The sequence below is a fragment of the Vombatus ursinus genome, unplaced genomic scaffold, assembly GCF_900497805.2.
Source record: "Vombatus ursinus unplaced genomic scaffold, bare-nosed wombat genome assembly UNPS02014801.1, whole genome shotgun sequence".
Classification (NCBI taxonomy): domain Eukaryota; kingdom Metazoa; phylum Chordata; class Mammalia; order Diprotodontia; family Vombatidae; genus Vombatus; species Vombatus ursinus.
Window position 1 is genome coordinate 2,892,670 of NW_020954579.1, and position 27,345 is coordinate 2,920,014.

General features: G+C 46.9%; 1 protein-coding gene across 6 annotated transcripts in view; it reads left to right on the top strand.

Moving 5' to 3' along the window:
* The window catches only part of SRCIN1 (SRC kinase signaling inhibitor 1), a 91,281-nt gene extending 65,231 nt beyond the window's left edge, over positions 1–26,050 (top strand). For 5 of the 6 annotated variants that reach the window (XM_027872592.1, XM_027872593.1, XM_027872589.1 and 2 more), the window contains 8 exons: positions 2,565–2,695; positions 3,405–3,552; positions 3,927–4,173; positions 4,871–5,102; positions 5,428–5,582; positions 6,341–6,493; positions 7,134–7,223; positions 8,839–10,168. In XM_027872592.1, coding sequence (XP_027728393.1) covers positions 2,565–2,695; positions 3,405–3,552; positions 3,927–4,173; positions 4,871–5,102; positions 5,428–5,582; positions 6,341–6,493; positions 7,134–7,223; positions 8,839–9,711 — 2,029 coding nt within the window. In that variant the 3' untranslated portion in view covers positions 9,712–10,168. Of the gene's footprint in view, positions 1–2,564; positions 2,696–3,404; positions 3,553–3,926; positions 4,174–4,870; positions 5,103–5,427; positions 5,583–6,340; positions 6,494–7,133; positions 7,224–8,838; positions 10,169–11,344; positions 11,486–24,070 lie in introns of those variants that run through there. The other variant, XM_027872595.1, reaches the window with a different exon arrangement.
* The last annotated feature ends 1,295 nt before the right edge of the window (positions 26,051–27,345 follow it).

Sequence of the window (27,345 nt, forward strand, 5' to 3'; positions counted from 1 at the left end):
TTTCCTCCTTTAACCGATTCTCCAGGAAAAGGGTGGGCCCAATCAGAACCTAGGTTGGGGCCTTGCTAACTAGAAGAGGCCAGACAATAGTCACTCCGAAAATAGTGAGTCACTGCTTTCCTAATTTAATACAACTAATGTTTGTCAAGCACTTACTGTTGTATGAAGTGGCAGCCAGCTGACTCAGTGGATAGAGCCCTGGAGTCAGGAGGACCTGAGTTCAAATATGTCCTCAGACACTTACCACCTGTATGACCCTCGGCAAGTCACTTCATACTGTTTGCCTCAGTTTCCTCAACTGTAAAATGAGCTGGAGAAGGAAATGGCAAACCACTCCAGTATCTTTGCCAAGAAAACCCCAAAATGGGATGCGGTTGAAGCATCTAAACAACAGCAACAACAAATTGTGTGAAGCATCATGCTTGGTGCTGAGCACAAACACAAGACTATAATTCCTGGGGCAGCTAGGTGGCTCAGTGGGTAGAACATCAGCACTGGAGTCAGGAGGACCTGAGTTCAAATCCGGCCTCAGACCAAACACTTGACACTTACTAGCTGTGTGACCCTGGGCAAGTCACTTAACCCCAATTGCCTAAAAATAAAAAAAATTATTTTCTCCATATGGCTTGCTTTGTTTATATTTGTTTGCATGTTGTCTCTTTTGTTAGATTGTAAGCAGCTTGAGGACAGGGATTGTCTTTTGCCCCTTTTTGTATGCCCAGCCCTTGGTACAGTGCCTGGCACATAGTAGGTACTTCATAAGTGTTTATTGATTGATGTTTTATAATTATATATTGATAGCACTCATTAATAATAGCTGGAATTTATATAGTACCTTCAAGTTTACAAAGTAAACTTTATTATATTATATTAATTATATTTGTTCATGATCTGATTTGCTGGTGGTGGCATCACCACCACCATATCTAATTATTATTAATAGCTAGAATTTATAAGGTACTGTCAAGCTTGCAAAGCTCTTTATATACCTAATTTCATTTGAGGTATTTCCATATCTCATAGAAGTATCAGATCTGTAAGGAACTGGAGATATTTAGCCTGAAGAAGACTTAGGGAAGCATATGATCTCTTGTTTCAAATATTGATAGGACAGACTATGGTCTGAAGCAAGGATTAGCTTTTATTTTTAAAAAATTCTCTTGCATTAAATAGTATTTTATTTTTTCCCACAATTACAAAGCAAGAAAATTTTTAGCATTCATTTTTATGAATTTTTTTTCCCTCCTTCCCTCCCCTCCCTTCTTTTGAAAATGGTTAGGCAGTTTGATAAAGTTTATGCATATGCTATCATGTAAAACATAACAGATCAAAAATTTAAAAAAAAACCATGAGAAAGAATAAAGTGAAAAAAATGTGCTTTGATCTGCAGTCAGAGTCCATCAGTTCTTTATCTGGATATGAATAGCATTTTTCTTTGTGAGTCCTTTGTACTTGTCTCCGATCATTGTGCTGCTGAGAAAAGCTGAGTATTCACAGCTGATCTTCACATTATGTTGCTGATACTTTGTACAGTGTTTTCCTGGTTCTGCTCATTTCACTTTGTATCAGTCTATACAAGGTTTTCCTTTACTCTGTGTGGGTTTCCCTGCTTCAATTGTGTTTCTTGTAAGCAACATGTTGTAGGATACTGGTTTTTGTTCTACTCTGCAATCTGCTTCTGTATTATGGGAGAGTTCAAGGAATTAGCTTTTCTCTTTGGCTCCAGGAGGCTGGACTGGGAGTAATTTATAGAATTTTCAAAGAGACACATTTCAGCTTCACATAAGGAAGAATGTCCTAAGAATTAATCATAATAGTAGCTAACATCTATATAGCACTTACTATGTGCCAGTCACTATGCTAAGTGCTTTACAATTATTATCTCATTTGATCCTCACAGCAACCCTGGGAGGTAGTTGCTATTATTTCTTGATTTTACAGATGAAGAAACTGGGGCAAGAAAAGGTTAAGTGACTTGCCCAAGGTCAGTCACCTGGTAAGTGTCTAGGATTGGATTTGAACTCAGGTCTTCCTGACTCTGGTCTAAATGGAATAGACTGTCTTATGAGGTAATATGCTTCCTTTTGCTGGAAGTGTTCAAGAAGAGACAGTCTGTCAAAGAACATATACTTAAAGCTGGAAGTGACCTCAGATCCAACCCCCTCGTTTTACAGATGAGATAATAGAGGGTAAGAGAATGGAAGTGACCTGCCCAAGGTCACATAAGTAGTTAACTGCAGAACCGGGATTTGAACTCAGATCCTCTGACTCAAAATCTAGCACTCTTTCCAATATACCATGCTGTATAATAATAATACTACTAATAACAGTAATTCCTAATTCTTGTGCCAAGCTGGATTGGATGACTTCTAAGGTTCTCTCCAACTTGAACTTCTGTGACTTGGTTCCTACCCTTATTTCCTTCTGATTTTGAACGGCCTTGTCTGACTTTTTTCTGCCTTGTGTCTTGTGCTAGATCCTGGGCTATCCAGGGAGATGAAGGAAGGGGTAGGCCTGGGCTGGGGGTGGAGGGTCCTGAGCGGTGGTGTCTTCCTTGGCTGCAGCGACCTGGAGAAGTCAGTGGAGAAGATCCAGAAGGAGGTGTCCCACAACCATCGGCTAGTCCCGGGTCCTGAGTTGGAGGAGAAGGCCTTGGTGCTGAAACAGCTGGGGGAGACCCTCACGGAGCTCAAGTGTGAGTGGCCCTGGCCTAGGGACTTAGTGGAGGGATGAAAGCAGGGAGAAGGGGTTGGATAGAGGATCTCTAAGATTTGGTGATTCTCTGTGGCCTGGCCCAGGATAGGGGGCAGCGCTGCTCTTACCTACTCAGTCTCACTCCCCCTTCCTTCATTGCACAGTCCCCCCTTCCCTCCATCCTTGGTGTCTAGGCATCACTTTAGTGGACTGGAAGCTCAATATGAATCCACAGTGTGACCTAGAGCCCCCAAAGGCTAGGTAGTGTGATCTCAGGGCAGCTAGGTGGCACCATAGTGCACAGAGGGCCAGGCAAGAAGACCTGAGTTCAAATTCGGCCTCAGATACTTACTGTGTGACCCTGGCCAAGTCACTTAACCCTGTCTGCCTCAGTTTCCTCTTCTGTAAAATGAGCTGGAGAAAGAAATGGCAAACCACTCAATTATATTTGCCCAAAAAAAACCCACTTAAAATGGGTCAAAACAAAATGTGACAGAAGGACTCCTTAATAAATAGAGCTAAAAGTGTCTCCCTAGAGAGGTGGTTGAGTTCCTTTTCACTGGAGGTCTTCACTGGAGTCTGAAATGTTGTAGCAGCATTGCCTGTTCAAGTACAGATTGGCCCAGATGGTCTGTGAGCTATGGGGACTCTCCCCTTCCGATGTGTACTGCATTCACTTTCCTTGTTTCCCTCCCTCTCTCTCCCCCCAGCACAATTCCCTGGGCTGCAGAGTAAGATGCGAGTGGTTCTCCGGGTAGAAGTAGAGGCAGTAAAGTTCCTGAAGGAGGAGCCACAGAGACTGGACGGGCTTCTTAAGCGCTGTCGAGGGGTCACTGATACACTGGCTCAGATCCGAAGGTCAGCATGACCTCCCACCCCCTTCCCCAGGAGTCACTGTCATACCAGCTCAGATACCCCTGATCTTGGGACTCCCCCCTCCCATGGAGTCATTCTGGCCCCAAATCTGAAATCATGCCCAGCTTACCCTCTCTATACATTCTACCTGCTAGCTCCCTCGCCCCAAGACTCTTCTGTGTGGCCTAGAGATGTCCCATCTGAGCCTAGTCGCTCCTCTTTGCATCCCTCCTGACCCCCCTCTCCAGCTCTGGTGAGCTCAGAGTTCCTCTCACATGCCCACCACCAGAGGACATGAAAGACCTGGGGAGGACAGACAGGGACTGCCCACCTCACTTCCCTTACTCCAAGGGCCTCACAGCTACCTGTCTCCCCAGGCAAGTGGATGAGGGTACATGGCCGCCTCCAAACAACCTCCTGAGCCAGTCTCCAAAGAAGGTGACAGCTGAGTGTGACTTTGGCAAAAGCCTGGACTTCGAGATGCCACCCCCCAGTCCTCCCCTGAGCCTCCATGAGCTGGGGGGGCCAGGCGAGGGCACTGTTCACACACCCAAGGGGGCCAATCCCTCCAGAGGCCCTGAAACACCCAGCAAGAGAAGCGTGGACAAGGCTGTGTCTGTGGAGGTGCTTGGGCTGTCGGGGACGCACATGTCTGGGTTCCTGCCCCTTCTTGGTCCAGGGTTGGGGTGGGGATTGAGGGATGGCGGGATGGCCCAGTGTGGAGACTGGTTTGGAAAAAATAGCTGGATGTGTGGAAATTTACTACAGCTTCCCAAGTGGGAATCTGAGTGTCTCCTGTCCCTGAGATGGACCTTTTTCACCTTTTTAAAAAAATCCTAGGGCAGCTGGCTGGTGCAGTGGATAGAGCACCGGCCCTGAAGTCGGGAGGACCTGAGTTCAAATCTGGCCTCAGACCAAACACTTGACACTTACTAGCTGTGTGACCTTGGGCACGTCACTTAACCCTGATTGCCTCACTAAAAAAAATAAATAAATAAAATTAAATAAAAAAAATCCCCATTATTAGCACAGTGCCTGGCACATAGCACATACTTGTTGATTAACTGACTAATGAAGCCTCCAGGGTTTCCTTAAACACTTTGCAAAGTATAAAATGGTTGGGTCCCCCTAAGTTCTTGAACCTGATACCTTTTTTGGGGGATAGCAAAGATGTTTCTTTGAGCCTCCCATTCTATCCCTGCTATTTCCTAGGGATGGGATGGGACAGGAAGAAGCAGGGGTGGTAGAAGAAAGTGAGGCAGGGCGAGGGTTCCAGCTCTGAGTTGTGTCTCCTCACCAGCTTTCCCCTTCCTTCCCTCAGGCAGCTGAGAGGGACTGGGAGGAGAAGAGGGCAGCCCTGAGCCAGTACAGTGCCAAGGACATCAACCGGCTGCTGGAAGAGACCCAGGCCGAACTGCTGAAGGCCATCCCAGACCTGGATTGTGTGGGAAAGCCTCGGGGGCCAGCCCCCACCCCTGAGCACAAGCCCTCCAAAGCTCCCCATGGCCAGAAGGCAGCCCCCCGTGGAGAGGCCAGTGGGCGAAGGGGCTCAGGTAGAGGAGGCCCAGACCAAGCACTAGGCAGTGGTATATCAGAGGTATAGCAGGGAGTCCCTGCTCTGTCCTCAGGGAGCTGCCAGTCTGATGAAAGAGGCACAGTTTCTGCCCTGTGGAATGAGAGGGACCAGTGTTATATCTATCGTGGAAAAGAAAAAGCAGAATGATTAGGTCCTGAGCTGCAAATGGCATCAGGACTTGCTACTTTTCTTGGGATCGGGCCAAGGGAACAAGGCCCTGGACTCCCTTTTGGAATGGCATGAGTGTCCTCACAGCTCCCAGGTGAGTGTTCTGATGGACTCCCTTCCCTTTCTGTCTCTAGATGAGTTGACCGTGCCCCGATACCGAACAGAAAAGCCTTCTAAGTCACCCCCGCCACCCCCTCCCCGACGAAGCTTCCCCTCCTCCCACGGCCTCACCACCACCCGCACTGGAGAGGTCGTGGTCACCAGCAAGAAAGACTCAGCCTTCATCAAGGTACACTTCCATCCACCACTACCAGGCAGGGCCATCCTTCAGCTGAGGACCGGTAGCATGCAGCCGGGAGGGAGGGTGCACTTTAGGCACGTTGAAACCCTCTGACTAAGGAAGGGTGAAAGGGTGTGAGGGGTGAAAGCTGGGTCCTGTCTGGAGGCAGCAGGGTGCTCAAGATGACTTTTTTTGATCCTTCCAGATGTAGAAGGAGAATCCTTCCTAGAATGGAACAAAGGGAGAAACTGGGGAAGGGGGATGTTGAGGAACTTGGTGAGGCTGGGATAGGGAAAGTGAAAGGAATGTTTAATACCATTCATTGGGCAGCTAGGTGGCGCCATACTGCACAGAGCGCCAGGCCTAGAGTTAGGAAGACTCATCTTTGTGAGTTCAAATCCAGCTTCAGACACCTACTAGCTGTGTGACCCTGGGCAAGTCACTTAACCCTGCTTGCCTCAGTTTTCTCATCTGTAAAATGAGTTAGAGAAGGAAAAGGCAAAACACTCCAGTATCTCTGCCAAGAAAACCCCAAATGGGGTCACAAAGAGTTGGACAAAATAACAACAAAAGTGTATTTTAGGACAAGGAGTGGATAGACCCTTGCTCAGTTCTTTAAACTCTAAGACATTATCTTAGGGAGAGAATTTGTATGAGGTATAGGGGATGAGAGGAAAGGCAAATAGCGTGACAGAGAAATTGGGTCTGAGGTCGGGGGTAAAGGTGCTGATATCGGGTTTGCTTACTCCACTTGGGGTCACTTACAGAAGGCAGAGTCAGAGGAGTTGGAAGTCCAGAAGCCCCAAGTGAAGCTGCGCCGGACAGTGTCTGAGGTGGCTCGTCCAGCCTCCACGCCGCCCATCATGGCGTCAGCCATCAAAGATGAAGACGATGAGGACCGAATCATCGCAGAGCTGGAGGTGTGTGACAGGGGTCAGCCCGGGCTCCAGGCTCCGGGCTCCGGGCTCTGGGCTCCTGGCACAACAGCTCCTTCCCTCTTCCATGCCCAGGGAAAGAAGACAGGGCCTGAGGCCGAGAGGAGCCAAACTCCTGGCTTTTGTTACCGGCTCTGCCCCCAAGTCTCTGGGCTAGCTATGAGCTAACAGTTTCCTCCTCTTTGCCTCAGTTTCCCCCCCCACCCCATAAGATGTGAGGAGGAACTCTGATTTACTTCCTCACATGACTGAGGTTGATAGGAAATGTCTTTCATATTCTCTTCTTCAAGCACTTTGGGATTTCTATAGCCAAGCACTTAGAGATCTCTCATACCTAAAAGCTCTGAGATTGAAGAAAGAGAATAGCTCTTGGGGTTATGCTGTGTCCTCCGTAAGGGAAGGAGACAGGAGGGAGATGCAGAGAGCTTCTTTCTTAAGCAGCCCTGCTAACTCGAGTTAGCGCATGCGTGGTTCTTCCCTCGCCTCCCTGAGCAAGGCTACAGACCTGAATCAGTGTCCCCCATCCTCCTTGGGGGTCCCTGACCAAAGGCAGCTGAACGGACCCCCCTGCCCCGAAGTTTTGATCCTCCCCTCCAAACCCACCCCCAACCTTCTGCCTCCTCAGGTGTTTGAAAGAAGTTCCATGCCCCTCCCAGCCTCGCTCTCCCCCCAGGAACCTGGGCCCCTTGGGCCCACCCCGGGCCCCCCACGGAAGGTAACCAGCCTGAGTCTCTTTTCAACTGCTGTTTCTCTGCCTGTCCCTTCATAGCTCCCTCTGCCGCCGCTGCCTCTTTTCACGCTAATACTCTAACACGCTAACATGCTGCTCACCTGCTCACGGTCTCCTTCGAGCTCTCAGTCACTTACCGGGAATGACACTTCTGGACTCTTAACCTTTCCTTGACAGCCTCTTCCCCTCCCCCAGGGGAGCCTGTGGCTCCCCAGTCCCAGCAGGAATTCCTCAGCCTGAGCCCCTGGGCAGCGATCTGCCTTTTGGGCCCTGCCTGTGCGTGGTCTGGCCCGCCACCTCTGCCGCTCTGGGGCCTGACCCTGGGTAGGGACCCTGTGTCTCTGGTCTGTGTCTTCTCTCCTGCTTTGTTTTCTCTGTAATTGGGGGATGGGACTTGGCCTCTTCTTCCCTCTTTGGCCTCATCTCACTCACTTGGGTCCAAGGAGACCACATCTACCTTTGAGACATTCAACTCCCTCATCTGTAAATCCGTGTTCCTGGGAGATCCCACAGCTTCCCTTAGCCTCTGGGCCTGTCATCTCTTAGCATCTGGAAGTCTTTCCTTCTCTCTAAGCTTGATCCCTACTGCTACCTGACTTCCATTCCTTTTCTCTGGCTTCTGTCCTCTTGGGGATCCCGGGATGGTTCTGCCACGGGAGGATACTGTTGGTAGAAGAGGGTGACAGAGCCTGGGGAACTTGGGGAAGGTCTACTCCAGGATTAGGGGGAGGGGGCAGTGCTTCCTGGCCTCATTTCATTCCAGGCCATAGTCTGATTTCCATTCTGGCTGGAAGCTGTCTTGTAATTCCTTCCCAAGGGACAGGTGCCTCAGTGAGGAGAGGGGAGCTCTCAGTTTCCCATTAGCAGAAAGTCATTCTCGGGATGCCCAGGGTTCGAGAGACCACAGGGCCTGGTAGTGGGGGAGATGTTGCCCCTGAAGCTGGGCAATGAGCCAACCTTATGGGAGCAGCAGCAACTTGGCCTGTCTCGGTGGGCATGGCTCCCTGCTCCTTCTGGGTTTGGGAGGCTGGTCTCACAGCCTCTCCCTCTGCCCTCAGCACCAGAGGTAATCTTATATACACAGCCTGCAACACACACACACACACACACACACACACACGTGTGTGTGGAGGCAGAGCACCAGACCAGATGGGCCCAGCTAACTACTTTGCATCCTGCATTGCACCATCAGAAGGTGGAACCACTTGGGTGTGGTGCCAACTTGAATATCCTCACCCAAAGCCTCCTCAGAGGCTTCACCCCTCCCAGCAGCAGGTAAGTACACAGCTCAGGCAGGGGGTAGGGTTTTGGGGAAGGGGTTTCTGGTACCTCTCTTTATACCTTTCTGGTGCCATCTCCAAGTGGCAGGGAGTTTCTCTCTTCACTGACCACTCCAGACAGAGGTTAGTACTAGTCTTGGGATTATGGACTCCCTGGTGTTGGTGGAAGTGGAGCTGGGCATAGGCTGAGCCTGCCCTTGGCTGACTTTGGGAAACCCCCAGAAAGAACTGAGAGAGGTGGGATTGGCAGGATGGCTCAGAGCACCCCTGTGGGGGGGTTCTTCATTCACTCTTTTTCCTTATGTCTCTTCTCCCTCCAGAATGCCCCACTCCCCAGAAGTTTCTGTATCCCCCAGATCATCCTAACTGAATGTGCTTCTGACCCACCTTCATCTCCAGAGGTTATGCCCGAAGAGACAGGCACAAGGATAATGCCCATCCCACTGCCCTGGGCATTAGTGACTGCTGGTAGAGGCAGAGTCACTAACCAGTGCCAAGCACCACCACTTGGCCAGGATATGACAGGGGCTGAATTGGTGGTGATGAGGCCTCTGGAAGAAGCTGATGCCTCCCCACCTGGAAATACCAAAAGGCCAAGGCAGGGAGAGGAATCATTGAAATCTGTGGGCACCAAGATCCAACCACCAACAGAAAGAACCATCCAACAGCTGGTGGAAGAAAAAGGATCCAGGCTGACCTGCCACAGGGGAGAGTGGCCAGACGGAAGTCAGTGCCCAGGTGTCTTTGTAGGGGCTGCCCCTGCCACTGTGAGCCCAGAAGAAGCCATCATACACTCTAGGCATAATACCCACATGGCCATGGGAGACTGTGCAGAGAGGACTGTGTCTCAGGCCCAGAGCAAGAAAGGTCCCCTTGATCTAGACTCAGCAGAGAGGGATGCCAGCCCTTGGCTCCCCTTCCAGCGACTTGACAGTCTGGAGGAGACGCTCCAGGAGCTGGAGGCTACACTGAATGCGATGGGCAAGGCCCCTTCGGCACCCCCCATTGGCACCCTCTCTGGGACCTTGTCCCAGTCCCCAAGTTCCCAGGTGGCTGTTCTATCCTGTATCCTCTCCCACTTCCACACATTTCTCCCTTCTGTCCTTCTGAGTTGTGGGAAGTGGGGAGGATGGAGGAGAGCTGAGTCCCATCTCTACCTGCCCTGGGACCTCTTTCTGCTCCATGCCCTGTGACTATAGTGAGTCAGAGGCTGGATGCCTAGGGTGGACGGTGTCCAGGTGAGGCTGGGAAGCTGGCTCACCTGAGCTCTTGGCCAGCTCTTTTCCTGGCTTCTGCACTGGGATGAGAGGAGGGTGTGAAGAAGATGCACTTGTGACCACCCCCCAGTCCACCACCCATCCTCCACCCCCTGCTTTGTATCCACAAGTCAACAAATAAAGATACTGTCCCCCTCCTCCCTACCCCTGTTCCCACCACTTATGTCTCTGACTCTTTCTCTGTCTCTTGAATTATCTTTGCCTGCGTCTCTCCCTTCCAGCCTCTTGGTATTTCTCCTCTTTGGGTAGGACCAGGGCCTGGTGTTTGAGTGGGTCTGCTGCCATCCACCATTCTCAGAGCCCCCACTCATGGTTGGAAGGAAAGATCAAGGCCCATTAACTGAAAAAGAGAGGAGAACCTGGCCCCTGAGCATGTAGCAGTGTAGTATGGAGGACAATGAGTTAGCAACATCAGGAGACTGAGGTTCTTAACCCTCTCTGGGCCTCAGTTTCCTGTCTCTGCAAAATGGGAGCATTATACCAATAGGAGATGGTTTTCAAAATCCCTGGCAGCAGTGCTCTGGTACTGGTACTGGGCTCTTTGCCTAGGTGTGGATATCATAGGATCAGAGAGGTCATTGTAATCCAGTCCTCTCCTGTTGCAAATATAGTGCCATCTCTGTCCTACTCTGCTGTGGTCAACATTGCCAGTGATATCCCTCTTTGAGGTGACCTGGGAAGGCCACCTTCCTAGAGCTATTGGCACCTCCCATGAGAGGGAGGCAGGGGAACCCCAGAAGAACCGTTCATCCTCTCAAGCTTGTTTGTTATTCAGTCATTTTTTTAGTTGTGTCCAACTTGGGGTGACCCCATTTGGGGTTCTCTTGGCAAAGATATTGGAGTGGTTTGTCACTTCCTTCTCCGGCTCATTTTACAGGTGAGGAAACTGAGGCAAACAAGGTTAAGTGAATCGCCCAGGGTCACACAGCTAGGAAGGGTCTGAGGTTGGATTTGAACTCAGGAAGATGAGTCTTCCTGACTCCAGGCCCTGCATTCTATCCACTCCCCTACTTTGCCTCGATGCCCCACACCCTCTCAAGCAAAGGTTCTTAATTTAGGGTCCACAGAGTCATAAACTTGAAGAATGGGGGGGGGGTTGCGTCTTTATTTTCATTGACCTCTAACTAAAATTTTGTATTTCTTTCAGTTAAAAACATTGTTCTGAGAAAGGGTCCCTAGGCTTCACCAGCCTGCCAGAGGAGTCCATGACACCCATAGAAAAGGTTACAAACCCCTGTTCTAGAAGATTGAGGAGGCTGATACCTGCTGAGATCAATGCCCATTTTGTCTGCTTAGCTCTGACTAAAGGAGTGAAGAATTGGCCAGGGAGCATATTTCCGTTTTTGCTGAGACATCCTATAGATAGGGCCCCAGGCCCAGAGAGACAAGAAAGGTGTCAGAGAATTCCCAAAGAGGGGGCCCTAGGCCCAGATAGGGTCCTGCCAGAATAGCTCCAGAGAGAGGAAGGAGAGAGGCCAGCCAAGCCCAGCCCAAATCCCCTTCTTTCTAGGACTTTCTCCAACTTTCACCCGGTTTCTGCCCCCCACAGAGCGGCGGGGTCTCCATCCCACCTATGAAGATGGTGACGCCAGGGGCATCCAGGCTGAAGCCAGGACAGGCAAGCAGCCCTGACAAAGCCAAGCACAGCAAACAACGGTCAGAGTACATGAGGATCCAGGGCCAGCAGCAGGTATGAGGGTGGGGCCCTGCCCACTTCTGGGTGGGGGGCCCCAGCCCCTTGGTGCCCACCCTGCCAGTCCTCCTGAAAAACCCCTGAAGGAGGGAGGCTGCCCCCCCCATTCCCTGCAGTTCTCTCCACTCCAACTGAAGGGCATCTGTCCTCTCCTGCGCCCTCATCACTCCCACCAAAGTGAAGGTTGCAGTGTCCTTCCTGGAGCCCATATGTAAGCTGGGGTAGTAACCGACCTTGCACCCCTGGCCCTCCATCTTCCTTTCACCTCTTTCCCTTCCTGCTGTCCCATCATTTCCCATCGCTGACCTTCTGCTAGCTCCAATCCCCTTTCCTCCACTCCTCCCCCACCCCTGCTCTTCATGACACCCTTCCTTAACCCCATGCCTCTCACCCCCAGGAGCCTTCTATGAGAATAAAAGAAGCACCCTCCTAGAGGTGGGGAAATGACCTAATTGTAACTAACTGACTTAGTGCTTTAAGCTTTTTGCAAAATGCTTCACAAATCTCATAAAGACCTCACATTAGCCTTATGAGATAGCTACTATTATTATGCCCATTTTACAGATAAAAAAACTGAGGTTCATAGCAGTGAAAGGATTTGCTCAGGGAGGGAAGTGCATCATCTAGACAGTAAGCATTAGAGGTAGAATTCAAATTTCCTGACTCCAGGTGCTGCTTTACATCCCTACCCTTGCTGCCTCTAATCTTGTTATGTTTGATGTGAGCTTTAAATTTTCTCTTCTGTGAAATGGGACATGGTCTCTTTAGAAGAGTAGTGAGAAAGTAGCAAGTAAATTTAATTAGAATGAAATTAAGGGGGAAAAAAATCAGTCACTACCTACTTATTAAACTCCACTGCATACAGGGCCCCTGTGATAGGTGCCAAGGGGGGATATGAGGAGCATGAGACCCTGGCCTTGCCCAGGGACTCAGAATCTAGACAAAACAAGGCAGATGCTGTTTATGGCAAAAATATTAACCAGGCTAACTAGTGTATATGATGCGCCCAAAGCTTCGATGGGTGTTACATAAAGCCCTAGTGGTTCTCCACCGGATATGGAATATGGAGTACCTGAATTTGAGTACTAGCCCTGTCACTTGCTATAAAACTTTGAGTGAGTTACTCTGTCTTCCTGAGCCTCAGTTTCCTCTTTTGTAAAATGGAAATAACAATACCTATACTACTTGTCTCATGGGGCTGTTGTGAGGGAAGCATTTTTTGAAATTTAATTTAATTTATTTTTTAGTTACATTTTAAGTTCCAAACTATCTCCCTCTCTCCCTCCCCACCCTGCACCAGAGAAGGCCACCATTTGATGTAAACATATATATATATATACATACACAGATATATGTATATTTATAGATGTAATTTTATTATTTTTTTACATTTTATATCATATTTTTACGTTATTATATTACCTATTACTACATGTTAGAAAGGTCTAGATAAAACTGGAGCTATTATCCCTATGGATCCAGAAGAGGTCAGAGAGAATTTTCATCCAGGAGGCAGGAACTCAAGCTGGCCTTTGCAGAAGATAGATGGGCTTCAAATAAGTGGAGGGGTTGGGGGAGAGTTTTCCAAAGAGGAGGAGGTACAGAATAAGCCAAGGTACCGATGTGAAAGAGGAAATGTCACTTAGGCTCAAACCCCTAGAATCATCCTTTACATACCACACCCTGCCTCTATCAAAACGCTTCCAGTCATTCAGTTATTTGTTGTGATCAGTTGTAAAGTCTTGCCGATTCACTCTCTTTAATGTCTCTTAGTCATCCTCTCCTCTGTACTCTTAATGCCTTGGTTTAGATTTTGGTTACCTTCTGCCTAGACCACATACAACAGTGGCCTTCTCACTGGTCTTCCTTCCTCTATCCCCTACCTCTTTCTAATCCATCCTGAATTTCATTGCCAGATTAATCTTCCTCATTCACACTTATGAAACCTTTTAGTTGTGAAGCCTTCACTGCCTCCCCATTGCCTGATCATTGAAGGACCATTTAGGACCACATATCCTAAAGTCCAAATATTAAGAGCCCCTGTAGTCTGGCTCCTACTAAACCTTTAACCGACTCATTGTTTCCTCCTTCCCTGCCAAACCTTCGTTTCAGCCTAGTTGCTGTCCTCTAAACATGCCTCATTTTCCCACCATGTTTCTATGCCAAAGATCACCTCCTCTTCTTTATTCCTATGCCTGGTACTTAACATGGGGCTTTGCATGTTGTAAGTGCTTAATAAATGCTTTTTCATTTATTCATTCATTCTCCCTGCCTAGAATGCTTTCTTTTCCCTCCTAAGTCCTACACTTCTTTCAAAACCCAGCAGAAGCCCCACCTCTTCTCAGAAGGCTTCTCTGGGGGCAGTTGGGTAGCAAAGTGTCCCTGGAGTCAGGATGACCTGATTTCAAATCTGGCCTCAGACACTTACTACCTAGCTGTGTGACCCTGGATAAATCACTTAACCCTGATTGCCTCCAAAATAGAAGAAGGAGAAGGAGGAGAAGAAAAAGAAAAAGAAAAAGATGATGATGATGAAGAAGAAGAAGGAGAAAATGATTATGAAGAAGATAATGATGAAGAGGAAGAAGATGATTATGATGATGAAGATGAAGATGATGAAGATGATGATGAAGAAGATGATGAAGAAGATGATAAAGAAGATGATAAAGAAGAAGATGATGATGAAGAAGAAGATGATGATGCAAAGAAGAAGATGATGAAGAAGAAGAAGATGATGATGATGAAGAAAAAGAAGATGATGGCTTCTCTGAAGCTCCACCAGAGTTCTCCTTGAATTCTTCCTCCTCTGAACTTCTCAAGCAAGTGCTTATTCCCATTCTTAGGGTCCTTGACATGAACTGGAACCTATGCTTGTCCTATTTTACCTATGTATCTTGTTTCTGTAATTACATCATAATGCCTTTGGTGAAAGTGACTTTATATCACCAGCATACCCTGCACAAAAGACACTCAGAAAATAACTGTTGATAGTAGGACAATTAGGTGGCTTAGTGAATAGAGCCCTGGACTTTGAATCTGGAAGACCTAATTTCAAATCCAACCTCAGACACTTGCTGGCCATATGACCCGATATAAGTCACTTAAACTTTCTCAGGCTCAGTTTCTTCATCTATAAAGTGGGGACAATAATAGTACCTACCTCACAGAATTGTTGCCAAATTCATGTGAAATAACATTTATATAGAGCTTTGCAAATTTTAAAGTTCTAAAAATAATGCTCCTTGTTATCATTAATCATAATGAGAAATAGCAGAAGAGGTCAGAGATGTAACAGAACTAGTGAAATGTATTATCAAGGAGATAGTGTTAAGGAAGGAGAGGAGGAGGTCAGCAATGCCAGATGCTGCTGAGAAATCATGCAGAATGAAGACAGAGGAAAGGCCATTGGGTTCAGTAGTTGGGAGGTCAGTAGCCTTAGAGCAGACTGAATAGCATGGTGGGGATTGAAAGGACATAAAGGAAAGAGTGAGTTTTGAGGGAGTAGAGGCAGTGAGGGTGGATCATTTATTCTAGAAATTAGGCAAAAAAGAAATGAGAGAGGATGGTAGCTGGAGGGCCCAAAAGCATCAAGTAGAGGTGTGGGGTTTTTTTTTTCCGAGTTGAGGGAGATCTGAACATGCTTTAAGTCAGAGAGGGTAAAGCCAGGAATTCTCAAGGACAGAGAGGGGATGGCCAAGGGCCCACACTTGAAACATTATAAAGGAGCCTAGATTATATTTGTGGAAATGGGGGTGGAGAAAAGAGAACACAAATGAGTCGGAGACATGTTTTGAAAGAAGAAATAAGCCTTAGAGACATTTGGGTGAGTCAGAGAGAGGTAAAAAAAATGAGTTGGAAACAGGAAAACAGGGATGCTGTTGAACAAAAGAGGAAAGTCGGGATGAGAGACTGGTGTGGAGTAGGGGGAAATGTTGTTTGTTTTTAAATATTTGTTTTGACAGAGAAGGTTGACAGATGAATGATGACCCCTGTCTTATCCCAGGCTAAAGAGAGGCATCATGTGCAGTAGACAGCCTGCTAAACTTGGGGCCACTGAGTTTGAATCTTGGCTTGACCATTTACCACCTTTGTTGTTGTTCAGTCATGTCTGACTCTTTGTGACCCCATTTGGGGTTTTCTTGGTAAAGATACTGGAGTGGTTTGCCATTTCCTTCTCCAGCTCATTTTATAGATGAGGAAACTGAGCCCAACAGGCTTAAGTGACTTGCCCAGGGTTGCACAACTAGTAAGTGTCTGAGGCCAGATTTGGACTCAAGTCCTCCTGACTCCAGGCCTGGTCCTCTATCCCCTGCACCACCTAGCTGCTCCTCCCTCTCCCTCCCCAGCAAAAGTCCAACATAGAGTTTTTACAAAAGAAACAGGTATGATAGATAGGAATGACTTTGTATCCCAAGAAAACATAAAAATCCAAGAACCAGAGGGTGGAACATCACCCAAGTGTTTGGGATGTTGAAGAAGAGACATAGATATGAGATATAGTATATCTCTTATACTAGAAACTGTCTAATGGGAAGAGATTGTTGATGAGTTCCCAATACAGGCTGGGCAAATGCCACAGAGGCAAATATCAGTACTGCTGGGAGACTTCTGCTATCTACACTCCCCCTGATGACTTCACTCTTCTGATAGCATAAACTTTCCTCTTGATAAACTTTCCTCTAATCTCTGTCTTTCATCTGCCAGGAAGCTAAGGAAGGGGCCATAGGGATTGCTACTCTAGGCTGAATTTGAACCATTCTCACTGCCAGCCTAGAGGAGCTGGTTGGTGATGTGGAAGCAACCAAAATCTTGGGAGATAGCTACCAAAGAGGATCTACATCTGTGGGTATTGAAAGAATAGGAGGACGTAAAAGGCAACTAGATGGCACAGTGGAGAGAACACTGGACTTTTAATCAGGAAGACCTGAATTCAAATCTAGCCTTACATGCTTACTAGTTGCATGACCTTGGGCAAGTTACTCCATAACACCTACCTTCCAGGGTTCAAATGAGCACTTTGCAAACCTTAAAGAGCTACTTAAATGTTAGCTATTTGATGGCTGAACCACTGTCAATTATCTTTGAGAGACTATGGAGAATGGAATAGGTACCACAAGAATGGAGGAGGGCAAATGACCTGATTGTCGTCATCATCATCATCATCATCATCTTCTTCTTCTCCTACTCCTTCTCCTTCTTCTCTTCCCCCTTCCTCTTCTTCTCCCTTTCCCCTCCCCCTCCCCTTTCCTCTTCCTCTTCTCTCTCTCCTCTTTCTCCTTCTTCTCTTTCTTTTTTTTCCTCCTCCTCCTTGTCCTTCTTCTATAAAGAAGAGAATGGAGTCTGCAACCTATAGGAGAGTGAGTTTAATTTAGATCCATGGCAAAATCTTGGACATATTCTTAAAGGTATAATTAGTGAACATCTAGAAAGTGTAATACAGTGAACAGAGAGTTGGCCTTGGAGCCAGACCTTCTTTTAGCTTTCTCTTTATTGTATCTCTTTTCTCATTTTACCAGGTCATAAATTCTTTATCTTCTTTGAATTTGAGAAGCAAGTGGTAGTTTACCCCATGTAGAATTTTTAAATGACACAAACTTAGGAGGGCTAGCTAACGTTAGGTGACAGAGTCATTGCAAAGATCCTGGAAAGCTAGCACATTGGGCCAAATCTAGTAAAATAAAATTTCATAGGTTTATTTGTGTGGTTCAGTAATTTTCAGTCATGTTTCACTCTTTTTGACCTCATTTGAGGTTTTCTTGGCAGAGATACTGGAGTGATTTGCCATTTCCTTCTCTAGCTCACTTTACAGATGAGGAAACTGAGGCCAACAGGGTTAAGTGAATTGCCCAGGGTCACACATTAGCTAGAAAATATCTGAGGCCAGATTTGAACTCAGGAAGATGAGTCTTCCTGACTTCAGGCCCAGCTTTTCCTACCAAAAAAAGCAATGTATCAATATAGTAATTATCCAGTCAAGGAGTGAGAGGTCTGAATTACTCACCTGGTGATGCTTGGTTTAGACCACTAGCTCAGTGATCTCAAGAATCTTTCAGGAGCTTGCTTAAGATAACATTCCTAAAAACCTTCAGTATCCCTACTGGCCAGTGGGGGCGGGGAGGCATTCAGGCCTATTCCCTTCTCAAACTCCTCTGAACCCATGGCTATAAGCATCTGGAATTTAATCTAGCCACACAACATCTAGGCTCTTCTCTCTGGCCATTTTAAGGATGCAGACACTTTACATACTGTGATCATAGAGATTATTGAAAATAGTGAGGATGGAAGGAAAAAAGCTCCTGCATGGAGCTATCTGCCTTCTACCATCAACCAACCAATCAGTCAGTCAAGGATTAAGTACCTGCTGTGTAAAGAGCAGTGTGCTAAGTAATGGAGATGTAAGACAAAGATCAGTCTCTGTCTTTAAGGAAGCTACATTTTAATGGGGAAGATAGGTCCATAAATAAGTGTAGACAAAATAAGCTTAAAAATGTAATCCAAGGCACTAGTGGGAAAAAAAAGCTTCTTAGGGCAGACATGGAATGGAATTTTAAAGGAAAACCAGGGATAAGAAGGGGTAGAAGTGAAAAGAGAAAGGATTCCAGGTATGGGGGGGACACCCGTGCATAGGATAAAGAGATCACAAGGTCATAGCTTTAGAACTGAAAGGGACCTCAGAAGCTGTCAAATCCAAATTCCTCATTTTAAAGATGAGAAAACAGTCACAGAGAGATTAGGTGACTTGCCCAAGGTCATACAGCTATTGAGTGTCTGAGATAGAATTCGAGCCCGGGTATTTCCAATACCGAGTCCAGCATTCTATCCACTACACCACAATGATGAGAGTGTTGCATATGAGGAACAGCAAGTAATGTCAGTGTGACCAGACTGTAGGGAGAAGACTAGAAAAGTAGGAAGATACCGGGGTAGCAAAGTTGTGAAGAGCTTTAAATGGCAGAGTTAATATTTTATCCTATAGGTAACAGGCAGCCACTGGTGCTTCTTGAGTGAGGGAGTACAAGTGACATAGTCAGACCTGTGCACTTTGGTGGCTGTGTGGAGTTTGAATTGAAGTGTGAGGAGAGGCTTGAGGCAGGAGGTCCAAATAGGAGGCTATTGTGATAGTCCAGGTGAGAAGTGATGAGGTCCTGAACTAAAGCGGTGACTATGTGAGTGAAGAGAGAAGAAGACACATACTCGAGAGACTTACAGGATCATAGAGGTAGGGCTGGAAGTGACCTTGAAAGAGGGTTGGGTTTGGCAGTGAAGATTTCAAGTTCGCTTTAAGGAGTTTGTTGAGTTTGGGATGCCTACAAGACACCTAGTTGGTGTCACTAGAGCTCAGGAGGGAAACTAAGGCTAGATAGATAGATTTGGGAGTTGTCTGCATGGAGATGGTAATGGAACCCAGGAGAGTGGATGAGGTCACCGGGAGAGACAGTGTAGAGAAAGAAGAGGGCCCAGGTCCAAGCGTTGGGGTCCACTTCACTGTGGGTGTGACATGGTTGATTATTCATCAAAGGAGACTAAAGAGAAGTGGAAACCTACTTCTCCCTGCCCTCTCAGCTCTCTGGGGGTGGCAGGAGGAAAGTCCTGAACTCCCAACTCCCTCAGCTTATGGAAAAGGAATAAAGAGAGGTGTACGTGCCTGGGTCCTCAGTTTCTCTTTATGAAAAGAGCTATGGGAGAAACCAGGCTTCTCCCTCTTGCTTGCCAGTTGGCAAGATCCTCAGTAGCTGCCAGCCTCAGGACTTGGTTCCATCCTCTGCCCACTCGGGTCCCTGTCTCTGCTTCAGATTCTGGATCTCCTCCTCAACCTTGAGCTCCAGTGGCACGGTCAATGACCAGCAGTGCCGTGGGCCACCCTGGAAACATTCGATGCATTGCCTTCTGAGCTGCTCAGAGGTACTTCAGGGAAGTCCAGCCATCTTGATTCAGTGGCACCTGCTGCCCAGGAGTCAGCAAGCCTGTCCTTCCCACAGTAATCATAAAGTCCAGCTCTCAAGGGAAGCATAGAAGGAGGGAGGGAGGGAGGCCATTCCTGTACCCTTTGTGCAGATCTCTTCCCTCCCTCTGTCCTATAGGGTAGCTTTCCTTCCTCCACATGGTCTTGGGCAGTACATTTTCCCTGTGGTCACATGCTCCCTTCTGTATGAAGTCATTCTTGGTTGCTCTCACTACTCATGCCTTCTCCTTGGAGATTACCTTCCATCTACTCTGTGTATATCTTGTGGTTTCTAGTGATTTACATTTTGTCCCTCTCCACCTCCCACTCCCCAGCCCCCACCATTAGTATGTGATCTCCTTGAGGTTAGGGATCCATGTTTTTGCCTTTCCTTGTGTCCTCGGTCCTTAGCACAGGGTGTGGCACATTGTTGTTGTTCAGTCATCTCAGTCATATGACCCCATTTGGGGTTTTCTTGGCAAAGATACTGCAGTATTTTGCCATTTTTTTCTCCAACTTATTCCTCCAGATGAGGAAACTGAGGCAAGCAGGGTTATGTGACTTGCCCAAGGTGACACAGCTAGGTTAAGTATCTGAGGCAAGATCTGAACTCAGGTCCTCCTAACTCCAAGCCCAGCGCTCTATTCACTTCCCTACCTAGCTGCCCTCCCATGGCACATAGTAAGTGCTTAATAAATGTCTGTCGGTTGATCGATTGCCTTAGAGAGAACATTGGCAGTTTTACCTCCTAGTGTCTCGTATGTTCTCTTTCCCTCTGTGGAAACATTGGAGTCCCTTGGCTTCACACAGAGATGAAACAGTGATGCAGAAGCACCTGTTATATTAGGAAGACAGATTTCAAAGGAAAAAAAAATTTTAAAGTAAGTATGATCTGACAGCCCATGCCTATGAAAAGTAGAGGGTTAGGAGATTGTTTAAAAACAAAATCCTGATACTGTCATCACAAATGACTTATGCAAAGAAAAAGGGAAAGGCTTCAAATCTAAAGATAGCGACGACGTGAGCCCTGGGATCTTACTAATGAATTCAGCGTTTTAAAGGACAAGAACAAAACCTAGAAGGAGGGACACATAACCAAAGACAAGTACTGAAGAGTGGCCCGGACCTACAAGAACAAGGTCAGGAAGGCAGAAACTCATCCTGAGCTGAAATTTTAGAAAAAAGTAAAGGGAAGGAAAAGAGCTCTTTGAAGCTGGGTTTGAAGTTAGATGAAGGATGAGGAGAGGGTGGGACCGCTGTCTAGGCATAGCTCCCCCACTCCTCCTCTGCTTCCCCACCAAGGGGAAGGCTCTTCAAAGTGACAAGGTTGAACAAATATGGATGAGAGGGAGATGGAAACATCATGGTGTCGCAAAACCATGTGAGGAGTGAGAAGACCTGGGTTCTACTCCTGCCACTGCCATCCACTAGCTATGTGACCTTGGACAAGTTAATTTACTTCTTTCATCCTTAGTGTTTTTCTTCTTTTTCTTCTTCTTTTTTTGATTCTTCTTCTTTTTTTTTTTTTTTTTTGGAGGCAATTAGGGTTAAGTGACTTGCCCAGGGTTACACAGTTAGTGTCTGAGGTTGGATGTGAACTTAGGTCCTCCTGATTTCAGAGCTGATGCTCTATCCACCGTGCCACCTAACTGCCCTGTTTTCTTCTTTGTAAGAAAAAAAAATGGGAGTTGGATTGGATGATCACAATTCTAGGAATCAGCATCCAAAGTTATGAGAGGAGATAACACTGAGCTACTTTAAAGGAGTTCAGTCCTCCAGGCCCAGATGAATGACATCCCAGGGAAGTGAAGGAACCTGTAGATTCCATCATGGAGCCATGTAGTTAAATCTCCGAGAAATCATAAAGAACAAGAAGGCTTGAGATGGACAAGTTTTTCTGACTTCCAAAATAGGGGAAAAGAATTCTGGAAACTACAGGCCAATGAGCTTGATGTCAAAAATGCAAGATGAATTATTAAGCATATGGTTTGTAAGGGCTTAGAACAAGAGTTCTTGAACTTTATTGTGTCTTGGCACCCTTGAAAGTCTGGTGAAGCTATGGACCCTTTCTCTGGATAATGCTGTTAGATTTTTTTTTATTCATCATTGAAAGAATGTTAAATTTCAATTAGAAGTTAGTGAAATTAAAAATGCAATTTGTTTCCTATCTAAGTTCATGGACCCCCTGAAATCTATCTACTGACTCATAGTGGGGACCCATAGACCCCAGACTGAGAACCACTCACTGACTTAGAATGCTTTGATCATTGTGGGGTAACATGGATTGATTGAGAACAAGGAAAGGGGACGAACTGGACCTATGATTTCACTGGCATAGGGAACTCCCAGGTGAGGAAGCCCCTTCTACCAATGTACCTTCTCTGCAACTTAGAGTCTTAGTTGTCCAGCGTACTGAGAGAATAAGTGATTTGCCCAGGGTCACTCAGCTGGTATGTATAAAGCAAGATTTGAACCTAGGTCCTCCTGGTTTCTACACCAGCACTCTTATTCTTTGTCCCACAGCCAAAATATACCCATTCCCTTTCATGACAGGGATGTTAGATCAGGTGAAAGCCACAGTCATAATAAGTCAATGTTTTGATTTAAGCAAGGCATTTAATCATCTCCCATGATATCCTTGTGGACAAGATGGAGAAATGTAGGCGTGACAGTACATTTGCTGGTTGAATTATATAACTTAACTGTACTTGATTAGTGGACCTATGTCATTCTGGTAGAAGGTATAATGGTGTGCCAAGGGGCAACACTTTTTATCAGTAACTTAAATGAAGCCACATAATTGATATCTGACTTTGGAGTTGGCACCAATCTTGGAGAGATAGCTAATACATTAAATGACATCAGGATTCAAACTGATCTCAACAGTGTTGATTGGCAGGATGATACTAATAGGATGAAACTCAACAGGAATAAATGTAAAGTCCCACACTTGGGCTTAAAACATACAGGTTGGGGGGGTAGTAGCAGTTTATGTGAAATTTAGTAGTGGCTCATGTGAAAAAGACCTGGAGGTTTTTGTTGTCTACAAGTTCAAGAAGTTAATTCAACCTTAGACTGCATCATTGGAAGGAATAATATCCAAAACTAGGGAGATGGTTGTCATCCTGTACTCTCTGCTGGTCAGATTCCATCTGGAATATTGTATTCAGTTTGAGGTGTTAGCCTTCATGGGACACATTGGCAAAGTGGAGCACATCGAGAAGTGAGCAGCCAGGATGGCGAGGGCATTCATAGACTCTCAGAGTCTGAAGGAACCTCATGGGTCATCTAGTTAACCCCTATTAGAAGAAGAATCCCCTCTAGAATGTGTCACACAGAAACAGTTGAAGATGCTAGCAACATTTAGCCTACAGAAGAGAGAGGAGGGAGTAGGGGGAGAACATAATAATCTTCCACAGATTTGAAAGGCTGTCAGGTGGAAGAGGAATTAGTTTTCCTTGAACACTAGAGGGCAGAATTAGGACAAATGAGTGGCTGTTCTAGGAAGGCAAATTTCAGCTTAATCTAAGGAAATCTTTCGAACACGGCTTTGGAGTCACCTTTAGTGGTTAGGGCGCAACCCATCAGGGGTTCATCTGGGCAAAGTGTTCTTCACCTTTTCTAGTCCCCAGACAATTTGGGTTTCTGTAAACCTTCCCTTGTCCCATACTCAATATGAAAGGAAATCATTTCGAGTTTGCCATGCTCATTCACACAAGAAATACAATAGAGTTTAATTCCAATAGGATAATACACTTAATTGCTAAGTATTCCCCATATTCCCTTGACAAGCTTCTTGTATTCCCTAGAGGTGTGTGTACTTTAGGTTGGGAACCCCAGGGGACTCTAGATACTTCTGTATCTGATGGGAGGCTCACATAGATGAGCTCTGCTGACATTTTAGTGTTACACATATCTTAGGTTTTTGTGAAGGGGCAAAAGGGAGTTGCATTGATCAGTGAACACTCAACTAGGTTCAAGGCCAGTCCCTTGAGATTTCCTAGAGAAGATGGAAGAATTTCCTCTCTCTTGGGTCACTGAAAGCCCTGGTCTCTGGAGCCTTACTCAGCCTGGACCTCAGGCCAAGGAGAGGGGGCAGAGTTGGGTAGGTGGTCTGTCAGAGTGAAGTCTAACTTTGGTCTTTACCCCAGGTCATTACAGTGAGTCTCGGTGTCTTCTCTTCCCCCAGCTTCCCAACTTGGACTAACTCATGCTGTCCCAAGTAGGGATGCTTGCTTGCACCATAGCTAACATTTCACTTTTTCTTCCTCCCTTTCCCTGCCTTTTTCTCCCTCTCCATCTCCTGTTCCTGCCCCTTCCCCCAATTCTCTGGGAATTCTGGGCTTGGTTTGCCCTTGTCCCACCTACTTCCTCCTCTCTCACCTTCCTTTAGTAGGCTCCACTCTCTTCCTGGTCTACTAGCTCCTCTAACTTTCTGTCCATGCAACACACTCTGTCTCACATACATCTGTATGCACAGCCCCACCCCCAGTCCAGGAATTTCCTTCTCCAGACTTCCCTCCAGCCCATTTCTTTTTAAGACAGTTTTATCCTAGATGCCTAGAGGGATTTTTCTCTGGCTAGAGGCACAGCGCATGGCCCTCAGCCCCACTGACCCCTGCTTTTTTTTTTTTTTCCAGGTCAATAGACCATCTAAAGAGGTGAGCGGGTCAAATGAGACCTCAAGCCCAGTCTCAGAAAAACCCTCTGCTTCCAGAACCTCCATCCCCGTATTGACTTCCTTTGGGGCAAGGAATTCCTCCATCTCCTTCTAAAGCCCTATGTTCTTCCTCCCATTTCCTCCTCTGTTCTTCCTCCTTCTATTTACCTCTCACCATATTCTCTTCATTTCCCCACCCCCAACACACTCTCCTCCAGAATCTCAACAGGATTTGCCGCAGTTATGCCCATCTTCTAGCTGCCCTAACCCCACCCCTGTGGTGTTTTTGATTTTTTGAAGTAATCCACTTTTAATGACCTTTTTTTAAAAGCCAAAAAAAAAAAAAAGAAAATGAAAATCAAACACACCACCTATCTCTTTCTATCCTGGAATGGTCTCCTCTTGGGCCACCATCTTCTCCTATTTTCTATCCCAATTTCTTCTTTCATCATCCTGCACTTCCCCATTCTTCTCACCCCATCCTCTCTTCCCTTTCCCTGCCTCCCCTTTCCTTTTTCCTGACTCCCTTCTGGCTTCCTGATACTGCTCCAAATGAACTTCGACCCATGTCGGGAATTTCCAAGCCATGAGGACTTGGAGCTGTGAAAGGTACCCCCTCTCCCACCCTGGTACCTTCGTGGGAGAAAAACTGGACATTGGACCCAACTCTAATGAGGGGGCTCAGAGATGGGGGGACCAGGAGAGACCCTGGCAACACCTTCTGACTGTCTGACCTCTGGACATGACTGTTAATCTGTCACTGCTGCTATCCTGGTTCTCTCCTCCTGGAAACGGCATTGGAAACCAAGATGAATGAACTGGAGATGGAATCCCCAGCTTCAGGGGCTGCAGGGAGGCCTCCATGTCTGTGTCTTCAAGGGAGAGGACATGAGGTCTGCCCTTTACTGGCAATAAGGAACAACCCACCAAGTCCAGAGCTGGGATGAGGGGGACTGTTTTGGATTCTGTGAGTTTGGAGGCAGGGGCAGTCCAGTGTTGAGGGGACACTGCCCTGGGGATGAGGACACCCCAGGAAGGGACTTTACTTTTAGTTTATTAATTTAGCACTTTAAATGTCATTAATTTATTTAAAAGGAGGGGGGAAGGCAGCAGGAAACAGGTGGCTTTGGGAGTCTGAAGTGGTACTGGGGAGAGGGGGTTGCCAGATTGTGTGGGAATCTGGGAGATTAGGCGATGAGAGAAGGTGAGAAAGAAAAGGGGAAGGTAAGGAAGTTTATCTGATTCTCCTCTTCCCCATAAGAAATATAGGAATTTTCAGGAAAGTAGTGAAATGATAGAGAAACAAGCATGGGTCCAGAATTCCTGGACTCCCCCCAGTGTGGTTCCCGGTGGCCACAAAAGGAACTGGCCAACCAGCCAGTACTCAGGCCTTACCAGTCTAGGAACTGCACTGGTCCAGGGCCCTGTAGAGTATTTGGGCCCATCCTAACGTATCCTGAAGACTATTGAGTAGGTCTTGGACTGGAAGAATCTAGCATTGCCCCAGGGTCCAGGATAGTGGGGATGGATGACTGAATGAAAGCTGGGGGAGTGGACCTAGAATAGAAAAGAAGAAGGTCCCTTCCCACCCTCTCCCCCAGCATCTGGAGCACAACTGATCCATGAGTGCCAGCACAGGAAGTGTGTGAGGCAAGGTCATGCAATCAGCTCAGCCAGGGACAGGGTCTCCTGAGAGTATAAGCACAGAGAAAGGATGAGGGTCAAAGGGGACTATACTTTAAAGTTTGGGTTGGTTTTTTTTTTTTTGGTTCTTTTCAAGATTGGGATCATTTTTGTATGAAGGTGTGTGAGGCTTTTTGAAGAATAATATAGAAGAGGAAAAAAAACTCACAAAAACTGAACCCTCCTGAACAAAAAAATATAACCCTCCACAAAAAAAATATAAAGGAAAAAAGGGGAACCTCATAAATGATGCAATTACTTTTAATTGCAGGCAACTCTTTACATTTAAGTGAAGTGTCTTAACATTTTATATTGTTTTAAAAATATATTTACATATTATATATATATATAATATACATAATATAAATATATATAAATATTTAAAAAACGGGAAAAAAAAAGAAACCTAAGCACTCTCCCCAGCCGCTGTTTGGCGGGGGAGGGTGCCGGGAGGCCAGGGTCGGGGAGGCAGGATTGTCTGACTTCTGGTTTGGTTCAATTTGGCTGTACAGAGACACCCTTCTCCTTCCCCCACCTTAGCCTAGGGGAGTGGATCTGCCCCCCCCCCCCAGCTGTTCCTCCAGCCTTGACCTTTCCTTCATACTCTTTGGAGCTCAGTGCCCTCCCTCCACAAACTACACTCTTCCTGCCCTATGGGGATCATCGCCCCCCCCCCTTACCTGCCCCCTCCTCCAGCCTGTGCTCCTCCTGTCCCTCTTCCTTGGAGGCCAAGTGTGTTGCCCACTGTTACTGTCTAGAGTGTAACGTCCCTTTGTGGCCTGTGTGAAGCCAAGGGGCGAGGGGACAGATGTGTTAATAGAAAGGCACCCTTGCTCTCCTCCCCAGCACTTCTGCTGGCTAAAAGGAGAGTCCAGGGGGGATCAAGGATGCTTTCTTCCCCTTTCTTGCAACTTTGTGTGTATGGAGGGGAAGGAGGGAGGTACATGGTCCTGTGAGTGTTCATGTGTCCATCTACATGCTTGTACATGAACTTGGTGCATTTGTGCATCCGCTTGTGTCCCACCCCTCTCACCCCTTTCCAAAAGCTTTCACCAGGGGAAGGGGATGGACCAATCCCATGCCCTTTCTGGCCCCCAGATAAAGACCCCCCTCCCTGCCTCCCTGCCAAGTTTTGTTTTCAAACCCACCCGCAGCACGTTCCCACTCTGCGCTTTTCGCCCTGCTTGCTGCATGCGCCTCACTGCTCGCACTCTCTGTTGTCCGTCTGTGTGTGCTTGACAAAAAGAAACCTAAGAAGTCTGGGGGGGGGCCCTCCTCCCCCTTTCTCTCCCCTGCTGTGCCGTGGCTCTCGCATGGGCATTTTCTTTTCCTTTTCCTTCCCCCAGTAGGCTGTTTCCACAGGAGCCGCACCCCAAGAGCCCTGAGTGGGGTCTCCTAGGGTTGGGGCCACTCTGTGCTCCCCCCACCCCATGGGGCTCGTGTTGGTGTAGCAATGACTGGCTGCTTTGGATATTCTGTGATCTCTGTCAGTGTAACTTGACAATTTCTAAATGGAAAAGGGTTGCTGTATTCTCTCTGTCTCTGTCTTTCTCCCTCCCTCCCTCTTTTTTA